This window comes from Amphibalanus amphitrite, unplaced genomic scaffold, assembly GCF_019059575.1.
Source record: "Amphibalanus amphitrite isolate SeventyFive unplaced genomic scaffold, NRLGWU_Aamphi_draft 000018F_arrow, whole genome shotgun sequence".
Classification (NCBI taxonomy): Eukaryota; Metazoa; Arthropoda; class Thecostraca; order Balanomorpha; family Balanidae; genus Amphibalanus; species Amphibalanus amphitrite.
Window position 1 is genome coordinate 231,390 of NW_024881514.1, and position 15,611 is coordinate 247,000.

The 15,611-nt window shown below is 51.2% G+C and overlaps 1 protein-coding gene across 4 annotated transcripts in view; it reads right to left on the reverse strand.

Moving 5' to 3' along the window:
* Positions 1 to 13,057: 13,057 nt before the first annotated feature.
* LOC122389045 (glycine receptor subunit alphaZ1-like) overlaps positions 13,058 to 15,611 on the reverse strand; it is a 49,811-nt gene continuing 47,257 nt past the window's right edge. For 2 of the 4 annotated variants that reach the window (XM_043380722.1, XM_043380707.1), the window contains one exon: positions 13,058 to 14,154. In XM_043380722.1, coding sequence (XP_043236657.1) covers positions 14,008 to 14,154 — 147 coding nt within the window. In that variant the 3' untranslated portion in view covers positions 13,058 to 14,007. The remainder of the gene's footprint in view (positions 14,155 to 15,611) is intronic. The other 2 variants (XM_043380728.1, XM_043380713.1) reach the window with 1 other exon arrangement.

The window sequence follows — 15,611 nt, forward strand, 5'->3', positions numbered from 1 at the left end:
CCGTGTCGGTGACGGATATCCGCCGCAGTTCGCTCAGCGACAACAGCTCCCCAGGCGCCAGCGCCGCCGTTCGGCGCCGGACAGTGGCTGACCCCGACCCGGTGACGGCCTCTGCTGACCCCGACCAGGTGACCGACCTCTGCTGACCGATACCTGCTGACCTCTGACCGGCCTCTTCTGATATCTGACCTCTGACCGGACTCTGACTCCGGTCCGGTGACCGACCCCTGCTGACCTCTGACCTCTGACCGACCCACGCTGACCTCTGACGGACCCCGACCCGGTGACTGACCTATGACCGACCTCTGACGGACCCCTACTGACCTACCGACCTCTTTTGACCTCTAACCGACCCCTGCTGACCTCTGAACGACCTCTTCTGACCACTAACCAACCCCTGCTGACCGACCCCTGCTGGCCCCGACCTGCTGGCAGTGGACTGACAGACTCGGCCGGTGACAGCGGACGAACAGACCTTCTCTGGCAGTCCGCGGCGCTATCAACAAGGACTCGATGAGGAGTTGGCGTAGTTGTGTGTCCTTACAGCCCTCATTAACGCTTAAGTAGTGCCTCTAATATTGATGTCAAGATTAAGGAGCAAGTGAGCTGTTGGTAATTTATAATTAAATTCAGCTTTTTTATATTCGCGGCTATCGAAAACACCAATCATGTTTGACTGGCTGTTTTCTCAGCCAATAAAAAGCAAACTCGCCGACCCCGCTTAGTCAACGGATCTCATTATAAAACTTCTGTCATGATGCCAAACTTGTACGGGACAAGTTTGACTGGGTTTGAGGCGGTATGTTCCGAAGCCGTGAACGCGGGGGCGGTGGCAAGTGGCACGAACGATATCCTATAGCGGCCTACCGTGGAGCGGCTGAAGTGCTGCTCGCCTGAAACGCTGAGGGCTGAGAGAACGGATATCCCCTCGCTGAAGACTAAGAGAGCAGGCCTCCTCGCCCTTCCCCGCCCCGTTGAGGGCTGAGAGGGCGGCCCCCTCACCCCCACCCCGCCCCGCCGAGGGCCGTGAGAGCGCGCCGGCCGCGCCCGGCGCTCGGCACGTCTGTTTTCCGCCGGTGGCTCCGACGCCGACGCCCGGATGAATATTCAAGTGTGCGCCGGTGTCGGTGGCGCGGCGTCCGTCCCTCTAACAGATGACGGCGCGCGCCGGGACACCAGATGGGGGTCGCCGCAGAGAAACGCCAACCGAATTAGGGAAATGAAGTGGATTTGGACGAGGCTCTTTCGGGAGGTTATGCTAACGATAGGGGAGAGCGGGGAGAGTTGTATCATGTCCAAGTTGTATCAGGGCGAATTATGTCAAACTTATCCAATAGATGGCGCTCGTGATACGACCAGCCGACGAAGTTTTCCGGGCGCCATGTTTCCCTGTTCTGTCGTGTGGCTGGGTGGACGCGTCTCGAGGTGAGAACCAATTTTATGTTTTTTTAATGTCATTCTGAAAAAATAAGTTGCAAGAAAATGTGTGTTTTGGGCATTTAGATGTGCACGAATTTGAAAGATCTCCGTAGCGGTGGTGAGGGTAGGTTCTAAGGCTGCGTGAGTGAAAATGGATTTCTCCAGCTGTCCGCTGTTTTTGAGCACGAGGATGTTTTTTTCCAAGATGGCGGCGAGGTACATGTTGTATCAGAGCCGGGTGGGGTATGTTGTAACATGTATGTATATATGTACGTATGTATGTATGGGTATGTTGCTTTTGATCGCGAAAGCTAAGCCCTGGCTCGCGTTTGTAGGTAGCTAGTCAATACTCGTTCAATTTCGGCACAATGTGTTGGCTTCTTTGCTCTTAAAGGGCCACTTTTGCGTCTAGTCTGTTGGTGTTTCGTTCGGATTGCATTGACCTAAGTTTGGTCTAATAAAAGTGAAGCCTTTGAGCATATACATTGTATATTAACCCCATTTAATGTTGTTGCTATGTTCAAAACCAGTAGCAAGCACACTCCCTGAAACGTGAAATAGTGATACAAATTACCCCACCATGTGATACAACTCACCCAAGCCATGGGGCAAGTTGTATCAAAAACATTGTTCTATTTGGCAGACCGTAGAAGAAAAACTGGTAGAGGTAGCGGAAAAGTTACTTTGCACAAAAAAGCAGAAGAATCAAGGAAGGGGATAGTATGGAAATAATGAGTTTATCACAGATAGTTACGAGGTTATGGGTCTCGGAGTAAAAACTGATACAACCCACCCCACTCTCCCCTATGTGGTGATCCAGCCTCCAGTTAAGAGCGACTTTTACGGACGGGGACTCCTAACTTCGTCAGGTGGTGAGGACTTGAATAATACGATGATGTAGATGCAGTCCAAATATCGTCAATGTCGAGTGAAGAAGGAGTGCAAGGAAAATATGGATACGAGCATTCAATCGTTGAAGTTAGCACCTGTAGGTAATGGAAGATACGTGGTATCATACCGGATGGTCCCCAATAACACTCAGATCATAACAATCGCCGTGCTCTTTGGTTTGCTGAGCCCTCTTCCTCAGAAAATGTCGTTTTCTATCTTGGTTTTCCTCGTTGACTACGACAGCAGTTGATAAGATTCATCCGGTTCTTTGAACTGGCTGTTCCCCGGTTTGGCTCAGTGATATTCCACAGTGGTGCTCCTTCCAAGCTTCTGCGGCTCATCCGTCCGTTATCTGAGTGTTGTTTGCAGGCGCTCCGGTTATCTGCGGCTGGTTCGACTGTCAGCGCACCGCCCGCTGCGCCAAATGTTCGGGAGTAGCATGCATGGATAACGCTACATGTGTGCTATCGGCATATGACTACGACAGCAGTTGATAAGATTCATCCGGTTCTTTGAACTGGCTGTTCCCCGGTTTGGCTCAGTGATATTCCACAGTGGTGCTCCTTCCAAGCTTCTGCGGCTCATCCGTCCGTTATCTGAGTGTTGTTTGCAGGCGCTCCGGTTATCTGCGGCTGGTTCGACTGTCAGCGCACCGCCCGCTGCGCCAAATGTTCGGGAGTAGCATGCATGGATAACGCTACATGTGTGCTATCGGCATATTTGACGTCACGTTTCTGTTATCGGCCGCGGCTCCAGCGAGACGGCCGAAAGAACCAGACTCGAACTGCAGAAATGTGACTGGTTTCTAAGATTACACGTTGACGATAAAGTACTTTCAAAAGGACAGCTTTGAAGAAAATGTTTTTGTTGAATGATAGGTATGTTAAATGGATGGCAATGTTGGATTCCTGAACTTCGCATTATGCAGCAATAGGCACCTTTGTTGGCCACCCTTTATTCATTGCTTTGTCAGAATGATGCGGGAAAGCTGTACAAAAATTGAGATAAAACATAATTCGTAAATAAAATGCTTCCGCACCGGGAGAGATGACATTAAGGCTAATACAACTATTAGAATACATATCTGACTTAAGCCCGGGGCTACGGGCTACCAAGAAAAGTATATACCAACTGATGCCGTGACTTCACTCGTCCTTTAATCTGTGATCGACAGGGGCAGTAAAGTTGCGCTGTGATAGGTATTATCTGCAAATAGAATAAGAAACCTCGCAATACTTCGCCGAATCGGTAAACTTTGGCAATAGTACATGCTTAACACGCGCACCGACGGGGGTTTGCGCCAACTTCGTACCGACGGGGGGGGCGGATGACCGCCCCCCCCCCTGAGATCTCGAGAACGAAGCAAGATAGCGACAAGCGGTAAACGGCAAGGGATACGCACGGACAAGGTCTACAATTTTTACCAAGGTCATTTTCAGGTCAGGTCAAAGATGACGTCACAGGGGTCAAAAAAGTCAAAATGGCGGCGCTAGGTATAGGGAGAGTTTTTCTCGAATAACTTTCGAACTAGTCAATATAGGAACAAACTAAGGGCATCATCGTGATCCTCTCGTCAATCCGCATCGAATGATATATATGTTGACCTCGAAAGGTCAAGGTCAAAGGTTGACCTCAGGTCACGTGACCTCGAGGTCATCATGTATATCATTCGATGCGCCTTGATAAGCTGAACACAATGAGACCATCTGCGCGGCTGTATCTTGTTCCTGTACGGAGTTATTGTCAAAAAACCGCTGGTGACCTTTGATGACGTCACATGACCTTACAGCTGCCCAACAGCAAAACAGACCTCAAGGTAGTGAAGGTTGATCGTATATGAGGTCATGTATGGTTTATGGGGCCATTCCGACCCGTTTTAGTGGTAAAAACAGGGAGTTGATTTTTCCCCCATTGACTTATAATGGGGGGGTCGAGAAATTGACCTGACCTTAGGTCATCGATATTAAAATTCCGAGATATAAAAATTGTAGCTACTAATGACCTTATAACATCCTGCGACTTTCAAAGGACTCCGACATCTACTGTAGCTCTGGCACGGTGACAAAGTTGCAAAAAAGTAACTTGAGGTTGGGTCATTCAAAGTGACCTGGTGACCTGACCCTAAAAGTTAGGAGGTTCAAACTTGCACACCATGTGTAAAATTGATGAGAGAATAGTCGTACCAAATTTCGCGGCGCTACGCGCCGCGGTTTTCCCGCTATTCGCGAAAAACCTCAGGGGGGGCGGATATCCGCCCCCCCCCCGTCGGTGCGCGTGTTAAGGCAGACTTTCGGTGTAACATAAACAACATTTCGTGCAGAGCTATCAAGTTTCACTTCGCTGGCATCGGCTGTGTTTTTCGTCTTCTCGTTTACGAGAGGATAACGTCTTCGTTTCTTTTCTGTCGAATGTTCTCTCCTGTACTTTTCAAGAGTTGGTACGTTTTACGATGACTGTTAGTGCCTAAATGCTGCACACTTCAATAAAAAGGGTCGCTTCGTATGGGATGCAACCATATTATTTGTTTCCAGTCTACCAGCCATTTTATGTATGTAGGTGCGCTCGACCAGGCCAGACTCCTAAATGGTTTTCGCCTGTCATCGATGAGAATTTACGACCGTGATCCTTTCACCGATATGAAATAAATGCTCCTTGAGCAGCAGAGACGTTGGAGGTATTGGATAAACGAATTCAGTCGTTTGCATCCCATAGATAGACTCGCGATGGCGATAGCGATCAACGAGCCTGCCTGCCGGGGATTGGTGTGCTGCGGCGCAGCCTATCTGCCAGGGATCGGTGTGTTGCGGTACAGTCTACCGGTCAGGGATTATTGCGGCTAGTCTGCCCGCCAGGGATGTATGTAATGCGGCACAGCCTACCTGTAGGGGATAGTTGCATTGCGGTACAGCCTATCTGTAAGGGATCGGTGTATGCAGTGCGGCACAGTCTATGCTCTCAGTAAATGAACGTGGTTTCACCACCACGTTCCGTGCCCTTCAACCCTGCTCAGATAGTTCAGTCATTCGTCTTCAGTGTCACGACAGGCGAGAGATTAGGGACGTCCCGGTTTTAGGGGTTTCAGGTGGTCTTTGCCGTGTCTCCTTTCGATGAGCCGTTCCTAGAAGCTCGCCATTGTTACATGGTACCTAGCTAGTTACCATCGTCCCTTGTGTCCCGAAGAAGCTGCTGTGCCCTTTTGTTCAGCGAGTGATTCGAAAAATGCACTATGCCCATTGCCCGCGATCTGTATTAGCCGCGCTACACTGTACACTCATGTACAGTATACCTGCTTACACGTCATTCATCAAAAGTGCACTTCGATATTCGTTTACCTTAAAAGCACTTGCACACACACCATTGTCTGCCATTACGTGAAGTGTCCAATGCCCTCTCTGCTGAAAGATTCATGCCAATTCGACCAGACCCATACATCATCTACGTATAGCCAGTGCACAATGGCCGCGAGACGTTCATTCTGTGTCCACGCACGCGATCCGCCTCCTGGGAGTGGGGGTCTGTGGCCGAGTACAGTCTCAGCAGGCGACGGTCTCTACTGGGGACACATTGTGCCACGGTACATACCTCCTCGTGTGCAATGACGCCTCCTTGTTCTTTTTTAGGACATGACGCAACATTCTTATATATAACCTCTCGCGAGCATCGCAACATGGCACAGATGATCCGGAGAGACAGGAGAGGGAGGCTCGAGTGGAGGGGAGCTCTGAGACTGGTGTTCCCTCTAGTTTATGTGCTCTCGACCAGTGCTCTCGCCTCCCACTCATTTTCCTTCTCTGCTCTGTGTTCGAGGTGGAATGCTCGGCCCTCTGTCCAGAGGCGTCACGCGCTGCCTTGTCACAACTGCCCGGCGCCTGGTGTGTCTCCAGTGTCCAGCTGTCGCCGTCATTGTGACCCGGCGCGGCGGTTTTGACGTCGACAGAGCGGGGGCGGGCGGTGGGAGGTCGACCGAAATGGGACGCCCTCGGGGCAGTGTGGCACCGCCGGCCCGCCGTCACAGCCCCCGGCCACAACCGGTTATATTTTATTAGTCCGTGGAGAAATAACCGGTCGGATGCCCGGAGGGAATAAAGGGGTGTCCGAAAAGAGAAAGGGAGAGAAAGAGAAAAGAAAGCGAGAGGGGGAGGAAGAGAGAGGGAGGAAGAGAGAGAGAGGGAGATGAGAAAGTTGGACGACGACTGGGCTGCAATTTATCGTTCTGGGCTTGTCCAACAATACACAACAGCAAATCAAACACAATGGTAAACATGTTTACAGTTTAACCCGCGCCCGGCTGGGGGTCCTGGATTTCCACGCCCTGCTGGGGGGGGGTGTTTGAACACCCCCCCTTCTAACTCGGCTCCTGGGCCACGTAGCGATACGCGGAAGGCGGCGTTCGAAAGAGCGTCAAAAATAATGAGGAAATCACTTCGGTCAATTTTTTGGTCAGGTCAAAGGTCAGGTCACCAGAGGTCATTGAAGGCAAAATTTCGCCGATTTCCAGGTCGAATGTCAACAATTTCCAAGAAGCCAACGCATAACTCGGGAACCAATAGAGCTACAGCGCCGCGGAAAAGCGCATTCGATAGCCCTAATAACGCCCTTTCTGAGTAATTCTCTCAGATTTGACCTAACGTCAACGGTTTTGCCTGCAGGGGGCAAAAACTGCAAAAATAGCCGATTTTTTCGGAAACAGTTTTTCTGCAATAACTTTTGACCCAAGCCTTGTACGAGCTTACTTTTACCGGCATCGTGTTCCTCTCGTCAAGACGCATCGAATGAACTATAATTTGACCTTGAAAGGTCAACTTGAAAATTTGACCTCAGGTCAAGGTCATGACCTGACCGGAAAAGGTCATGTTGCATATCAGTCGATCCGTATCGTCGAGCTGAACACATCTAAGGCGTTTTCATCGCTCTAGCATGCCTCTATCAAAAGTTATTTGCGAAAAAACTGTTAAATACCATTCGTGACCTAAGATGACCTCAGGGCATAAACAGGGGTCACGGACACCATTTTCATGTTCAGTGTGTCTAAACCACTTGTAATTCAGTGTTTGGGAGTGTTTATAATGTCTTTCGTCCAAAAGAGGCGCATTTCAATTTTCTCCCATTGACTTATAATGGGGAGGTCGCAAAATTGACCTGACCTTAGGTCATCGATATCAAAATTCTGAGATATACATTTTGTACATGCTATTGCTCTTAGCAATCGCTGAAAGTTTCAAAGCGATCGGTCACTCGGTGTAGCTATGACAGACATTGAAACTTTTTATGAGGTGAGGTCACTTCAAGTGACCTGGTGACCTGACCTTGAATGACCTTGGTCTGAAATTTTCACAACATGTGTAGAATTGATGTATGATAAGGTGTACCAAAAACGGCGGCGCTCCGCGCCGCCGTTTTTGAGATATTCGCGAAAAACCACAAGGGGGGGTGTTCAAACACCCCCCCCCAGCAGGGCGCGGGTTAAGGAAGGGTGTCCCTAATAGGAAACTATCTCATTTGCGTAATTGGTGTGTCTTATTAGTCGCGGGTGTGCTTTATGCCACAAGACAAGACCGTCCTTTATAGATTGAGGCGATATGCTTTTAACAACACTGGTGGAAAGTAGACTTACATATTAGAAAAAAAGCTTACGCACAGCCATCAGCCCCGCTGGCGCGTTGCTGGGCATACTGAGACCATCACAGCCACGCTAATATATAGTGAGCGCTGCGGCGCCTCCCCGCAGGCCGTCCCACTTCCTTCATCGCACGCTGAAACACGCTAAGCTCGCTAAGCCCGTGCTTGCAACATGCTATCAGTCTTCCGGAGACATAAAATCAGCCCGCCCGAGCCTGAGTCTAGCAAATACATGTGAGCTATGAATATGAGTACTGAGTAGGAACCAGCAGACCTCAGTCAAATGTGACACCTGTTTCTCGTGTAGAAGCAGAGTGACGCCCGTTTGATTTACCTGTATGAAAATGAAACTATAACGGTGTATTCAATCATTCACACAAAGCATGCATCTCAGTCCACATATTGCGGCTCCTAATCTACGCTTGAAATGTACCACATTCGTGAACCTGCCCTAAATCCATCCTTCATCTAATTACAATGCATTACGCTCGAGAGGATGACATGACTACCTTTTTTTGTAAATGAGCGTGTTCGAATCTATCTAATGACAATGCATTACGTTCGGAAGGGTGTCCATACCTACCTAAGCGTGCTGGAAGAATGAGCTGTAGCCGGCGCGGCCTAAGCACAGGATCCGGCGTTCCGTCGCTCTACTTTTAGAGGGTACCGCCGACCGCGCCACGCGCGCGGTCGGCGGCACAGTATCGTACCAGGCGGCTACGGCTGGTGGCCGGCACAGTATCCTATCCTGCGGCTGCTGGCTGAACAGTAGACGCGTTTACATAGGGTTTGTTGCAAGCTTATATCTCCGTCCGTGATGTTGCACTTGCAAAAGATGCCAATGGTGCTTAACAATTTACAAAATGATCCCGGCGAAATATTTGAAGACCGGGAGCATCGAAATTATCGCCAAATAAACGAGCTAGAGCCTCGTCAAAAATGCTATGTAAACGCGACTAGTGAATGCGGCACACAAAGTGCGGGCTGGGCATGGGTTGTATAGTTTGCAACGTTTTTTGGTAGATATATGCTCTGAGATATGTCAGCAATAGATGCATCATACAACAAGCTGACTCGGTAGACAACGTGAACAGTGACGTCGAGTTTGGGAGAAATCAATCCAAATACCGTGTTCCAGAGGGCGATAACTGAGGGCTGCCTCCTGTGCCCTGCAGAGCTCCTTGGAGACAGGTGGGAGGGGGGAGCCAATCTCGGTTGGCTAGTCCCTGTGGACACGTCAATCGCACGCGGCCGATAGCTGTACGGTCGCACACTGAGCATCGACCGATAAACTATGCGACCGCACGCTGCCTCTCGGCCGATAACTATACAGTCACATAGACTATGGGCCGATATTCATACCGTACCTATCACTAGCTATACATCCACACATGATCAGTCGACACCTACGCGGCTACGCGACTATTGGCCAATTATTGTTTTGCGGCCGCACTCTGCCTGGTTATATGGTCACACCCGACTCTCCGTCTACCACCTCACTTCATTCTTCCATTTTTTATTTCATTTCCATTTATTTCTCCACTGTCCGATCCAATATCCACTGACCGCACTGATCAAAGCTCCGCTCCTCTCTCCTCTGGCATTTCCTTCCTCTGCCCGCCCGCTCCCCTCCGGCGATTGGACCGTCACCGGTGGCCTCTCTCCTCTACCTCGGCCCCTCCTCGGTCCTCAGCATCTGACAGCGTATCGATACTCCATTACGGCGAAATCCAGTCCAATTCGGACATATTCCAACAGACGTTCTTAATGCAATGCGACGCTGTTGGGATCGTCACGAACACGAATAGCTTCCTACGCTCTGAATAATCTCGCAGAAGCTAGAATCTCCATGATTCGATCCTCCTTGTTAGATATGATATTGATGAGAATAAGAGCCAAATATCTCGAGTTTTCCTTCGTCACCCACATTGGTCATGGTCAGAGGTCAGGCCAGAAGGGCTCAAAGGTCGGTGACCAGTGATGGGTGGCCAGTGCTCAATATTGTGGACTGTGCTCAGCGTTATCCGTCGGAACTCATAGCTCAGCGGTCTGTGGTGAGTAGTTGGTGGCTGACGTTCAGTGGCGAGTTGTTGATCGGAGTCGCCGGTCGGTGGTGGATGGAGTGCAGCGGTTGATGTGTGATGGTCAGTGCATCTCGTGATGAGTTGTTGGTCGGCGCCCAGAAGTCAGCGGTGAGTTGATGGTCGGCCGTCAGCGGTGAGTTGTTGGTCCAGGTCCGGCCGTCAGCGGTGAGTTGTTGGTCCGGGTCCGGCCGTCAGCGGTGAGTTGTTGGTCCAGGTCCGGCCGTCAGCGGTGAGTTGTTGGTCGGCCGTCAGCGGTGAGTTGCTGGTCCGGGCTCGGCCGTCAGCGGTGAGTTGTTGGTCGGCCGTCAGCGGTGAGTTGTTGGTCGGCCGTCAGCGGTGAGTTGTTGGTCCAGGTCTGGCCGTCAGCGGTGAGCTGTTGGTCCGGGCTCGGCCGTCAGCGGTGAGTTGTTGGTCCAGGTCCGGCCGTCAGCGGCGAGTTGTTGGTCCGGGCTCGGCCGTCAGCGGTGAGTTGTTGGTCCGGGCTCGGCCGTCAGCGGTGAGTGGAGCGCAGTTAGCGGCCGCTGTGTGGTGACCAGTCGGCCGGAACCGGCGCTATCAGCGGTGATTGCCGGTGGCCTTTCCCCAGAGAGGCACGGAGACGGCTCGTCCGAGACGGAGGAAAGGGGAGGGGCTAGCCCGGGGCGGGTGGGGCGGTGCCCCGCTCCGTCCAAACACCGGCGTGGGAGAGGCGCTGTTCCGCTCCGTCCAGGCCCTGCAGTACAGTTATGGACCGCTGAGCACCCCTCCCTGCTCTGTCTCTGCGGTGCCCGCCACTGTTCGGCACTGCTCTCGCTGCCCGCCGGTGACCGCGGAGTGGGGCGCAGATCGCCTCTGCGGCCAGGGTCGATAGGGAGCGACTGACTGTCGGTCGTCACGGGCCGGGAGGGGAGATTCTCCCCGAGAGCAGCCCGCCGAGCACCGATAGCGGCCCGCCTCTGTGCGCGATACAGCTTCGGTCAGTGGTGGAGGATGCTTCACCAGTGGCCGCCCAATTATCTGCTCAAACAATAGGCCGGCCCGGCTCGTATTACTGCAACCAACCGAAGTATCTGACGGTAAGGGCTTCCATCGCCTTGGGGCCACCGCTGCACTCTCTCTCTCTCTCTCTCTCTCTCTCTCTCTCTCTCTCTCTCTCTCTCTCTCTCTCTCTCTCTCTCTCTCTCTCTCTCTCTCTCTCTCTCTCTCTCTCTCTCTCTCTCTCTCTCTCTCTCTCTTTCTCTCTCTTTTTCTCTCTCTCTCTCTTTCTCCCTCTCTCTCTCTCTCTCCCTCTCTATCTCTCTGTATCTTCATCTCTTTCTCTCTCTCTTTCTTTCTCTTTCTCTCCATCTCTTTCTTTCTCTATCAATTTGTCCATCTCTCCCTGCTCACTATTCGTCATAGATGTCACTTTGCTAAGATATCGGGTCGTCAGCAGGCTGGAGGTCTGCTCCGGTGGCTATTCGGGGACGATATAGGGAAATTGTACCGCTGATCTGGGCCGGAGCTGCAGTGGTACGACGGTGGAGCGCCGATCAGTAGAGCGGGCCACTCGTCCGAACGGCTAACTGGCCATCCTGCAGGACGAGTGACCGACTAACGCTGTCGCCGCTGGTGGGGCCGGCGCCTCCTCGGCTGCCGCCTGAGATAGTCACACCGGGCGCGGAGCCCTGGAGCAGCAGAGGCCTGCGGGCGGCTTATCGCCCCCCCCCCCTCCTCCTCCCCCGCGACGAGCCAGTGCTGCCTGTCGGCACTGCCAGATTAGACACGTCTGGGAAATGCATGTGCGGTCCTTCCTCGCTACCATCGCAGAGACAGGCAAAGAGGAGAAAACGTGTGCAGGCGTGTATTCACAATCACAAGTCATCACATGTCCTGTGACCTGTGTCGAACCCAAATATCAACTGTAAATAACTTATGATTGGCCATCGATAGTGGGATTTGGCGCTTCATTCACAATATGCTCAACCATACCTAATAAGCAGCTATCTCTAGGTACTATAACTAGCTCCAAACGCTCCAGATGCTTCACACTTTGCAAGTCCTTTGGTCACTCATTCGCTCATTTCCATTATCCAGCACAAAAAAACTCTTGAGAACCAAGTACCTACAAATTGGTCGATTTCTTACAAAAATGTTGCTGGCAGTAAACGCTAGAAAAACAACCCAAGTCCTGAAAGGCAAATTAACAGACAGGTATCCTTAGCATGGAATAGTTATGTGACTAAAAGGGTTTCAAATACAAGAGCTTGCAAGGAACGTAGCCGCTGTATTTTTTTTTTTTTGGAATTATTATCATTACAACATGGTAGGATTATGCGTTAGGGCTAGGCCTGGCATTCATTCTCGCGCAGACACTTAGACGCTATGCGATTAGGAGCAGTTATTAGATGCAATGCTTCATACGAATAGCTTTCATAAGTGATGTGTCACAACAATCATTTTGCATTCACCACTCCATTTTGGCGTTACACACCCCCACTCGACACTGCACCACTCCATTTACCGTCATACATTTGTGACGTCACATGTAGTTGACGTCATATGTTTATGACATCACACAAAGGGAAAAGACCGGGCGTAGCAAACGGCGAGGCGGGGCCCGACTGACGTCACACCGTCTACACCTGTGACGTCATACATTAAAGCTGCACCACGGGCCTGGGTCACCGCCGCAGGCAATCGCTACCCTGCCCGGCACAATGGACCGCGGCAGGTCTACAAAGCGAAACTGAAATTGGCATTGCAAAGGACATCGATACATCCCCTACTTCCATTGGTTAAACACCAAACAGTCTACATCCCTTGGCAATATCGCCTTTAGCTGGATACTTCATATCGCAGATAATGATTATGAATAAAAGTTTGGATACCTACCTACTCGAAATCAGTGGAAAGGCCATTTTTATCGCCTGAGGGCAGGTAATAACAAAAATAATCGGGTCGACATGCACAATCTTCCCATGGACACACTCTTGCCCATAGCATTCGACTTACGAGGCACAAAATGCAACATAACGCAATGTCCATTTCCCAACATCCGTGAGAAGTCTGTATATGCAATTGGAACAGCTGTCATATACGACCGTTTATCTACAATGTACTTACACGTCACATACACGAACGCACAAAACCATACACACACTCACGTGAACAGTAAACACACGCGATTGTGCCGTTCCATCAAACATTGAATATCACCCACCGTACAATAACGCTATTTCTCCCTTCCATTATCTAGTAAAACAAGAGTTTTAATTACACCTTAACATACAAAATACATATCGTTGCCTTGGCTGCTTAAATTAGCGTGTTTATCAGTTGCAACTTTCAACACAAGTACAGCGTAGGTATTCACGTAACTCTTTGTCTCATGAGCAGTAGTAGGTAGGTATGCAGCATTGTCGTGTTGCAAGCTATTTTGTGCAGCATATTTGTTTATCGTACTCGTAGATGCTGCTCGTTGGCCTGCTCTATTTACAACTGTTGCTTGTAGTTTCACGCACACCGCTTTCGCCGACGCCCGAAACACACCTCGGATTAGCCCGGCCCTACCAATGCCAACACATTCACGCGCGCACCCGCAGCTTGGGAGTTTTTAGCGGCCTCCTGTTTGTACCCTGCGTGTTCGGGCGCCGGTTGGCTTTCGCTGGTCGGTCACAGGGCTCCTCCCACCCTAGCATCGGCCGGTCGCGGACTCTCATCCCAGCACCATCCTGCCGCGAGGCTCCTATCCCCGCGCCGGTCGGCCCGGGGCTCCTCCATCCCGGCGCCGGCCGGCCACTCCTGCCGGCCACTGATAACCTGGCACTCGGCCGGCGCCGCTGATGTATCACACATTGGATTGTCACCAGAGCTGGGGGCGGCGGTCCCACCTCGGCGGCGGACGCGGTCACCGTCGGCCAGCCGGTGAGGACAGCCGGCGCGACCCGGCGCGGCCCGTCCGCTGGCAGCAGGGCTCACACTGCAGCGGGCGGCCGCGGCGCCGGGCCGCGCTCCACCCGATCACTCTCAGGGTCTAGCTGTCACTGAAGTAGCTGTGCTTGAACAGGTAGTAGCACCAGTAGGCCACGTTGAAGGCCAGGAAGGTGATGGGGTAGGCGTAGAGGACAAACCGCTCCAGCCGGCTGGCCATGACGTCCCAGGCCACCTCGTGGCTACACTGCTGTGAACGGAGGGGGCACCGGGTCACCGGCGGGTCTGCTGCAACCAGTAGGGAGAGGGAGGGATAGAGGGAGCGCAGGAGGGAAAGAGTTAGTGACGAACACAATGAAAAAGAGCTATGTTGATGTCTCTTTATGAGTTCCGGATACCAGTTACCTACCACATGAAAGGTTACACTCGGAAACCGGATGAATAATTTTGAGTTTTAGCGCAGTAGCAGTATATTTTGGTGGCGGTAGAAAAGTCGGACCAGCTTCCCTTCTGTAACTTGCTGTACGGGGTTTCGCGGCAGCCCTGGTGGAAGCTGACGTACCTACTGCGCGGCCCCCCACCGCAGGTCTATCCATTCGGCACATTACACTTAATGGTGTGGGGAAGACACAGCGCCTGGAAACGTGGCCAGGAGGGCGTGAATGACGGATCAACCGGACGAAGGGAGTGAGGAGGATCCAACCGGACCCTTCGGGAGGAGACGAGGTGGCAGCGGCAAACACGACGTGGTAAAACCGAGCTGCTTCACATGTTCCCGTAAGAATAATATAAATGTTTCGGTGCGTTGGTGATCACTTCGTACGCACTCACATGGTGCGCCAACAAGCGATTGTGTGCATCCAACAATCAATCGCAGCGATAAGAAATGACATGTAGAAGAGTGCGTGGATACATGCGATGCAAGCTGCAGCGACCGGGGTCCAGAGTTGTTAGCTTCTCTGGTCATATCATTTTACAATATGGATGGTTTAGCAGTCACAGCGGCGTGAAGTTTTCGGTGAAAACGAAGCACACACACAACTTTGAGAAAAATGTATAAAATGTAGGTGCTAATGGTTTTCGAGTGCATATCTCACCGATCTATTCGCAATCCAAGCCAGCACAGCTCGCTGAGAAATTCAACCATGCCGTCATTTTTTAAATAGGTTTACATATATCCCCGGTCTTTGGGTGGCCTGCCTTTTGCCTATTCTATCAGGATTACATTTGAGTATGCTATAATCTATACACTATTGTCTACGCTAGTCTACTTTAAATTATTGCTTGCTTTCATACACTCTTCAATCAATTTTTCCCGTCCTGCTTTCACCAGCAAGACGCCTTTGGAGCGAAGGACGAGCGAGTATTTACAATAGCGAGCTCTGCACTTCCGCAGTGCAAAACGAGATTCCATCTGGGTTAGTTGTTTGACCCAGCAAACCCAGCCTTTACTTTATTCCTTGATGCAACGTCCTATTGATTTCAGATAGATCACATTCCATTACTAGCAAAACAATACCTCAGAAGCTCCCTGAAGTTGAATTTTCTCATACATCTCTAAGACAAATAAGTGCATGCCTCGTTGAACTAAAATGCATAGTTTGGGTCCGGGACGACTTTTCGCTCAATAAAGCCTGAGTGCAGTGGGGCGGCAGCTGTCGTTGGGCTGCTCCGCTGTTGTGGACAGACCCTGTCGGCGGTCCGCCT